Source organism: Nestor notabilis, unplaced genomic scaffold (genome assembly GCF_000696875.1).
Source record: "Nestor notabilis isolate BGI_N333 unplaced genomic scaffold, ASM69687v1 scaffold33673, whole genome shotgun sequence".
Lineage (NCBI taxonomy): Eukaryota > Metazoa > Chordata > Aves > Psittaciformes > Psittacidae > Nestor > Nestor notabilis.
Window position 1 is genome coordinate 2,117 of NW_009921251.1, and position 9,329 is coordinate 11,445.

Below are 9,329 nucleotides of genomic sequence, written 5' to 3' on the forward strand. Positions count from 1 at the left end.
TGCATTGTTAGGAAGCATTTGTTTAGGTCTAATTTCTTTTTTTTCTCTATACTTAGGGAGTTGTCATTTATCTGAAGAGTAGTTAAAAATTGAACCATTTATAATAAAAAGGAAAAAAACACCCTTCAAATAGCAGTGTTCTGGTTTTGGCTGAACATCTTGGGGTGGGATTTTCTTTTTGTTTTATAAAAATATTTATTTAACCTTGTGGGTTTCTTACCATTAATTTGTGAAATCAATGTGAATCTTTGTTTAGAGCAGTTTTTCAAAAGCATTTGAAGATACTTCCTAGTAAAAGTGATGGAATAATGTGTATCTTTGAATAATGTTGATAAATAGTTCTTAATTTTGTAGTAATAATCAACTTATACAACAATATCATGCAATATATATAAGCATTGGGGCCACTAATTGGAGAGGAGGGACTGATGTGATGCTAGGTTGGTTTTCTCTCCTGTTAGTTTGCTGAAGATGATGATCTCCATTTCTGTATTAATACAGTCTGGTTTTGTCAATTGTATAATCTGTGATAAAAAAAGCAATGCTTGGGAGTTTGGAATTTTTTCCAGTTAGTCCAAACTAAAATTGAGTACCAAATGCAGAAATCTTGTTTCTTCTATTTATCCATTTGCTAATTTTTATTCAGTGCTAGATAATATCTACAATTTGCACTGACATAGCCTTTTCTTGTGATTTGGGCGATTACGTAGCAGTAACTGAAGGAATTTTCAGACAATGGGCTTCCTTAGAGCTTATGCAAGATCAACTTTTCATTATAACTGCTTCATTTTGGATATTTATATTTTTTCTTTTTAAATTGTTCTACTTAGAAAATATGCTGTAATCAGAATACTGAATAAAACTCATATGATCAAGTATTAATCCTTCAGTTCTGTTTAAAGTTTATTTTGTAATGAAGAAAGAACAAAATACAAAAATAGAGAGATGAGTAGTAGGAGTATGGGAAATAAGGCTTCTTACTTTCTGTCTGTCTCTTAAGATTGTTCTAGGTTTAAATTTTATTCAGTTTGAAAAGGTGGTGTTTTCTAGGCCTAAGTGTGGTAGTTTCCCCTAACCAAGTATGTTTTCTCTGGTTTATTATTTTTATTAAAATAAAACAAAAAAGGAAGAAAACTAGTTTTACAATTTTGTTCTAACAAACTGCAATGCACAGTACATGCAGCCATATTTAGTGGCTAAAAAAAAATTCAAAGCATTTGGGTTAAACAAGTAAAATTTAAGCTTCAAGTGAGCTGATTATGTAAAACTCCTATATGTTTCCAGTACAGAGTTTGAAATTTTTATCCGTGAGGTAGTCTAATTTGTAGGATGGGTTTTGGGTTGGGGGTTTTGTTTGTTTGTTTGTTTGTTTGTTTGTTTTTACTATTAATATTAAATGGAAATTGCTTGGTTAATAGTCCTCTATTGAAAGTAGACTGAAATGCTGATCTAGAGTGAGTAAAGGTGGAATGTGGGTGAAATGCATTGCCTGGTTTGGGGATTTTTGAATTGCATATTTTGTATTTCCGTAAGTATGTCACAATTCAGCAATTACTCCCTTATTCCCTGGCTAACTCTCAAGTGGTTTAAATGTTGTTTCTGGTATTCAGGCATTAAAATCGCGCATCTGTTCCTGTATGATTCATGTCCATATTAAGGTATCTTCATTGTAGTTCTTTTGCTGTAATGAAACAACTGGAATCCCCAAAAGCATGTGACACTTAACTTCTCACATCCTTCTGTTTTCCTCCCCCAAGATGCAGAATCGAATGGCAATACTACTCTGTAACTTGAAGCCTGCAAAGATGAGAGGGGTAGTATCTCAAGCAATGGTGATGTGTGCCAGCTCCCCAGAAAAAGTGGAAATTCTGACTCCCCCACCCGGGGCAGTACCTGGAGATAGAATCACTTTTGATGGTTTTCCTGGTAAGTAGGTATTTGGGAAAGTGGAGGAAATGAGCATGCAACGTGACGTCAGTGCTGAAGCAGATAAAACAGTATTTTAAAGCTGGTTGCATTTTTTTTTTTTAAATTTACTTGTTTAGTTATATTCAAACTATTTTATTAGCAGCATATTAAAATTGTACAAATAAAGGATTGAAAATACTTAGTCACCTGCCAAATCTTGGAAAATACAGGGAAGTAACTTAACTTTTTATTGCATGCTTGTCTTTTGCATACTGGCTTTGTAAACTAAGATACTAATACAGATCATTAGGTTTTGTTCACGGGGGGTTTGGGGTTTGATTTTTTGGGGTTTTTTTTTGGTTGGTTGGTTGGTTTTGTTTTAGTGTTTTGGGTTGGGTTTTTGGGTTTTGGTTTTTTTTTTTTTGTTTGTTTGTTTCTTTGGTTTGGGTTTTTTTTGTTTGCTTTGTTTTAGCTAGAGACCAAGATTGTTGCTACTTACCTTCTCATCCAAGTGATTATCAACTTCTGATTGGTTTGGTATCTCCTCGAAGGCAATCTGGCACTTCGTGGTACTGTAATGAGGCGGGTAGAATCCTTGCTGTGTCAGATGTCATTTAATTTCAATATTTGTAATTAAACATTTACATTCTGATCAAGTTATTCTAAAGCATAAAGATTCATTTTAAGTCCTTGAAATGAAAATTGAAAGAACAGCTGGCTCTTATTTTAGTTTGAAGTATGAAAGCCTATGAAGCAGCAGCAGCAACAACATGAAAGCAACAGAAGCAGCAGCAGCAACAACAAAGCAACTCTAAAACACATGCAGCTGTGTATCAAGCAGCTTGGAATCAAGTTATTTTTACACCTTCTCTCTCCACCATAAAAAATATTCATGAGATACAGGCTAATTTTCCTTGGTCCTTTTAGTCAAAGTAAACACATGGTGTCTTGATTCAAAGCAATTGGACTTTTTTCTGCAAAGACTTGAGAGTTTTCCTAGAGCTATCTTGAGTGTTTATAGGCAAGTGATTTGATAAGAAATGCTGTTGTCTGGAGGAGTGTCCTTTTCTGTTTGTTTGATGTTGCCCTTAAGTGAACTTGACACCATCTTATACTCTAGTACATGAATCTTCAAGATCTGTTGGACCTTTATTTGTATTAAGAACTTCACCAAATTTCTGTCCTCCTAAAGTGGTCCAATTTATAAGCCATTAAAAAATTATTCCATTGTATGTCCGTAAGTACTATACCCTCCCACACAGTAAGACAGCAATAATTCTTGGAGTTTTCACAGCTAACTGCCAAATCTTCTTTCTAATAGCAGTATAATTGACACTTTGACAATTTTTGCACTTCAGTGCAAAAATATCACAGGACCCACAAATCTGTCAAGTTATGTAATAAAGTAATGATTCTGGGCTAAGAAACCCTGGCAGTTTAGTAATAACTATCTCTTTAGAAAAATAAAAAGTGCAAAAAGTGGAGTGCAGTGGTTAGCCTGTATTTATCAGTTTCTTTAATCAAAGCTTTGGTGGATGGATGCTTTCCTTCAGTTGTATAGTCACAATCCACAGCAGCTAAGAGTATTAATTTTTCATAAGGTCACACGCATCACCCCATCTTTTTGCCCCTTCTTACACATTCTTTCAATAGCTATTGAGCTGTTACAAAATGGAGAGATTTCTTGTTTATTATGAGAAATTCTTTTGTAATATTTAAACTGCCAGACTGAATGACATGTTTAACAAAATTTGGGACCTCTTATTTGGTTCTTTTTATGTAAAGAGAGTGAGAAGCTTATTAAGCCTGTACAAGTTTCAATTTATTTATAGAAACCCTTCTAAAGAATATTTTCTGGGAAGAAGGAATGCAATGAGGAGAATTCATAGGCAAATGCACAGCATAAAGCTCTGGTAATATTTAAAATTGGTGCCTATTCTAATCTAATATGAGCCCACCACAGATCCCAAGGGAGCTTGACATAGGATTCCAAAGAAACAGCCAAAGCATGGTTTTTATAATAAAAGTCAGAGGTTTTTTCTTACTAAAAAAAAATCTGCTTGCTTTTTATATTTAAGGAGGGGGAAGGAAATGCACAGATCATTTAACATTGTGTTTAATGATTTTGTTAGTTTGTATGCATTCACTTTGGTCTAAGTCCAAGTCTGTCTTTATTTATGAACTTGAGCATTAAGCAGGATTTTTACTTTTGTGAAAATGCACAATTAGCTCTAAATGTTTAATTTTTTAATGGTATTACTGATTTTTCTTTTAAATATTAAGTGCACTGTGGTTGTGAAATAACTGCATTACTGAGTTTTGCTCTGGCAAGGCTAGCTTACTTAACAGAGAAATCTGGTCTGGTCCACTTCTCTTACACAGTTACAGATACAGAAGTTACAGAAGTTAGACCTCTCTACAGGCAGAAGTAACTTACTTTTGCAGGCATTGAGAATATGAGTAGATTGAACCATTGGAAATATCTGAAGGAGAAAAACAATAAAACAGGAGGAATGAGAATCGTTCATTTGACCATCTGTTGGTCATCCAGTCAGGAATACACCAAGAAGTAATGAATTTCAACCAGCTACTAGAAACACATACGATAAAGTCCCTGTAGCCTTATAGTTGGCTTGTGGTCGTTAGAGAGTCTTAAATAATTAGATTTGCTAATGTAGTTAAACTGTCAATGCTTCTAGGGCCTACATAGTTTATCACAGTGTGCACACAGGAACGGGGAACTGAGACTTACAGAGACTGAGGCCATAATTGCTGAAATAATACAAGCTGATTGCTAATGCTTCTGATACTTTAAGCACCAGAACTTGTCATCAAATAGTACAAAAAGTAGAAGAAGCAGTGTTGAAAATGGTGTCAGTATCCTAATTTTGGACTATTTTTCTTTAAGCTCAATATTTCTCCACTCTAAGGGCACCTGCCAAATGCACTTAATTGCTTATGAAAATTGATTCATTCCTAAATTTAAGATGTTGGCAAACCTGTGTCAACACAGGTAAGTAGCGTATTTCTGTGGTCCACATCTGCTTAATTCTTAGGAACCCTTTTCATCTCTAGTAAATTGTGTAAACCAACAACTAGAAATGGTTTGGTTTCTTCCTTTTGACAGTATTTGTAGTCGGTTACTTAAACCCCTTTTTCTCCTGAAAAATCAGCATTTTGAGATATGCTCTGGAGGTATTTCATAGACTATCCCTGGTTCCAGTTAAAAGTATTTATTTTGAGAATTGTAGGTAGTGTTTGGGAATTTTTTCCCCCCACTTAAAAGTGTGTGTGGTGATGTTATGTACACATTTGTGACAGCCTACATACATAGATCTCTTTCTCTGCCTTCTGTGTTGTGTGCTATTAGGTTACTCTTTGTTTTGAAACAGGAGATCCTGAGAAGGAACTTAATCCCAAGAAGAAGATTTGGGAGCAAATCCAACCTGATCTTCATACCAGTGACCAGTGTGTTGCTACATACAAAGGAGTTCCATTTGAAGTGAAAGGGAAAGGAGTCTGCAGGGCAGAGACCATGGCAAACAGTGGAATTAAATAAATAAATGGTTGTTATAAGCTTTTTCAGATGTTGAGATGGAAAGTAGTGCAAGCACAATAAAAAACATGAAATGCATGGCTAATACCCTTTTTGTTTGACTGCTCTTTCAGAGGGTACAGAATGTGTTATGCCTCCAACACTTTCACACTTCACTCATTCACCATGCTTATTGTCTTTGAGGTTAAGGATTGTCAACAGTCATGAACCACTCAGTGCTCAAGACTTCATCGCCAAGGCTTGTTCATGGTAGAACTGTAGGCAGGCAAACATATTTTCTGGACAGCTAAAAGGTTTAGATGTTTAGATGATTTATGGAGCAAGAGCATCTCAATAAAGAAAAATTTCTGCCATGTCCCTGGTGGGCTAACTGCTCTTCAAGAGGTGCAGGTCAGTAAAGACCACACTTGTTTTCGTTCTTCTTGTTACCTTTTAATAGAATCATAGAATAGTTAGGGTTGGAAAAGACCTTAAGATCATCTAGTTCCAACCCCCCTGCCATGAGCAGGGACACCACACACTAAACTATGTCACCCAAGGCTCTGTCCAGCCTGGCCTTGAACACCGCCAGGGTTGGAGCATTCACAACTTCCTTGGGCAACCTATTCTAGTGCCTCACCACCCTCACTGTGAAGAACTTCTTCCTTATATCTAACCTAAACTTCCCCTGTTTAAGTTTAAACCCATTACCCCTTGTCCTACCATTACCATCCCTAATGATAGTTTTTCTCCTTTTCATACAAGGAGTTTTCAGATATATTATGAACTTGTGCAACTTTGTTCTTGGCTGTGTTGTCTGAGTAGTCTGCAGACAGTTGTAATGGGAAGATTAAACTATGGCCCTTTGTGCCCTAAAATAGACAAATGGGTGTCATTTCTTGTCCCACAGTTAAGCTGTTATCATGTTAGTAAGATTAAAATTGTCATTTTGCTGAAATAGTTATCTGGCTAGTCCATATTTCCTTCCAAATGATGGATAGTACTAAGAAAGAATGAAGAGCAAATAGGTTACCAGAGCTAGTCAAACACTACCATAAAAATATCTATTTCCAATGACCAGACAGGTATAAAATGAATTGATTTTTTTGTTTGTTTCTTTTAATGTATTTTTGTGCAGTGATATCTTATAAAGAAGATGCTTTGGTTTTAACAGAAATAGCTTCTTCAATTGTTAAAATTGTTTCATAATAATGTAGTACAAGCAGTCACGGTTGCTGTGGTAATAGCCTCAAATTGTTCCTTTTAATTCCTGCCTTTTAGTAATCTGGAAATAACTATTTTAGATCAATTTACAATAAACTTTTAAGTAACTGTTTAGAGATAGTTCAGATACTTTGGCATATAATATTTAATTAACTAGTTACTGTCTAACCACTGAAACAGTAAGCGCTTTTTTAACCAGTGAAATGAAAAAAACTTAGCCATTCTGATTTTGTAGGCTTTGAACTTCATCCAGTAAAATGGTTGAGAAAACAAAATGAAATAAATAAAATTAAAAGGAACAGGCACAAAAGAAGAGGTGAATAGTTTTATTTTTCAAGTGAGTTTTGTATGTGCCTGTAAACCGTATTAATTTTTCATGCATCTGGGAATAAGCAATAGTATTGGTTCTTTTAAATGTGCTGAAAAAGTGTTAAGCACATAGGAGCTATTTTACCTGCTGTGTAAACTACATAGCCAGTAATGTCTTATTAAACAAACTTCTTGAAGTTCAGAATCTGAATTCTAACTTATTCTTAGTCAGGGTAAAGAAGTACTTTTACAGTAGGTAAATTTTAGCGTTTAATACTTGAAAGCTCTTCACAAACTTTGGAATTCAGAGGAACTCCTGAAAACTTGAAGAATTGAGCATAGGGGCTCCCTTGCAGTCTGAACTCATGTTCATTTTTACATTCATACAGTGTTCTGTATGAACTACAATATATAGTTTGCTGTAGAAGAAAATCTAATTTGTGACTACATATATATTAGGACTATGATTTAGAGTACTAGCTTGTTTGAATTTTGTGTTTGAAGCTATGATTGTGGATGTAGTAGTGTGAGGTACTCTGAAGGAGAAGTAGTTTGGTAATCTAAAGAGTTATCTCCAGCTCTCTTCAGAGGTATTTGGTATAGGTGTGGACTTTTTCAGTTTATGACTTCTAACCTTTTATTTCTATTAAATATTACCTACTATAGCAAATAGACAAATGAGCACCTGAAAGCTAATTTTATGCCTTGCTGTGTTTAAGTGAAAGCACTCGATAATTATTTTGTTTTATAAAATTCAAGAGCTTTCTTAAGACAGTAGCTCTTTCCTCCTTAATTATGGTCTTCTGGTTGTCTAGGAAGATGTATTTATGCTGTACTGAGCTTAAAAGTGACACCAGGGTACTTGAGGCACTGTGCAAGTATGCTTCCTCACTGAATCCAGCGTCTTCTGCCTTGTCTGCATGAGTAAGTAGAACTGCAGTGAAATCATTCCATGTGGGACCCAGAAGTTCCTGTAATGAAAAACAAATCCTAAATAGTTAGCTTTCCTTGTTCCTCTTCCCCACTCCCACCTCATATACTTAGACATTAACAGACCATGATACATGTTCTTTCCCTGGCAGTAATCCAGTTCATGCTATCTGAGTTGCTGAAATTTTTGGGGTTTTTCACCTTCCCAAGACATTGACATCCACTTTCAGTGGAAATATGTGGTTGTGCAGTACTAGCAGTTCTTTGTTCTCTTACTACAGATGTGAATAGTATTTCTCCAGTTAAAAAATGTCTGTGTAAATAAGGAAAAATGGTGGTTTAGCTGTGTTACACGTTTGTTTAAATCATTAGTTTCATTATATCTATATTTCTGCAGTTTTTACAGATATTTGAAATTTGGTTTTCAAAATCACCAAATTACCTTGTGTTGAAAAAATAAATGATTAATTTCTATGTAGGACCAACTGCAGTTCCAGCTGTATCCCATAAAATTGAACTATTCTCAGCAATTCAGGAAGAACACAAATCAAATGCATCAACCTAAGCGATGGGCCAGAGAATTTGTCTGTAACCACTGTGGTTCATCTGATGGAGGGGAATGGAGAAAATGAGCTGCTTTTTGCAATGAGTATAGAAAATGTTAATGGAATTTAAGTGCTTGGTTTTTCATTTGCAGTTGTAAATGAAATTACAATTTCAGTGCAATCATGGTAACTCCTGTGTGTGACAAGAAACGTACTTCGGAATAAAGTCCACTTTGCAAATATCTTAACTCTGTAGCCTAAATACCAAGGTGTATAAAACTGATTTAAAGGATATCTTTCTACTTCCAAGGTAGGCAGGGAGTTAGAAAAACCTGCGTATTGATAGTGATTAATCTGTTTTAGACAGCACTAGGGGTGAAAAAAAATTTTACCCACACAAAATTTTGGTGTAAGCTGTCTAAGGATGTGTAGGGTTATCTGCTTGGGAGAGAAAAGGATAGTGCCTTGATTTGCTAGGGACTCACAGTCAATGCTAATGTTCTGAAGTCATTATGAATTCATTATGTCACTCTGAATTCATTATGTTGTGATACTGAAATAAAATCCTGAGAGATTTAAATACCAGTAGTCTTCTACTGATATGCCATCTTCATTGATACGCCATCTGTGATTTGCAGAGGAACATTGTGAAAACTCCTGATTGCTAAAGGTAGTCTTTACTCTAATGTCTTTGTGGAATGACATGCTGAAAGATAATCAGTACTGTTTGTATTCCCAGTACCCAGGCAGCTGTCCTGCCCTAGATGTGGCTGATGAAATGGCAACGTCTGGTCTGTTGAGTGGAAAATAGCTAAAAAGCTGACCATTATATAAGCTGAGAGTGAGCTGTAATCATGAAACAGAAGTGTTGCTTTCTC

At 35.3% G+C, this 9,329-nt stretch overlaps 1 protein-coding gene across 1 annotated transcript; it reads left to right on the top strand.

The window, feature by feature from the left end:
* The first annotated feature begins 1,757 nt into the window (after positions 1–1,757).
* Positions 1,758–5,467, top strand: LOC104403023 (aminoacyl tRNA synthase complex-interacting multifunctional protein 1-like). The gene is made up of 2 exons (XM_010011056.1): positions 1,758–1,926; positions 5,301–5,467. The coding sequence occupies exons 1-2, from the start codon at positions 1,758–1,760 to the stop codon at positions 5,465–5,467; spliced, it is 336 nt and encodes a 111-aa protein (XP_010009358.1).
* Positions 5,468–9,329: the final 3,862 nt, after the last annotated feature.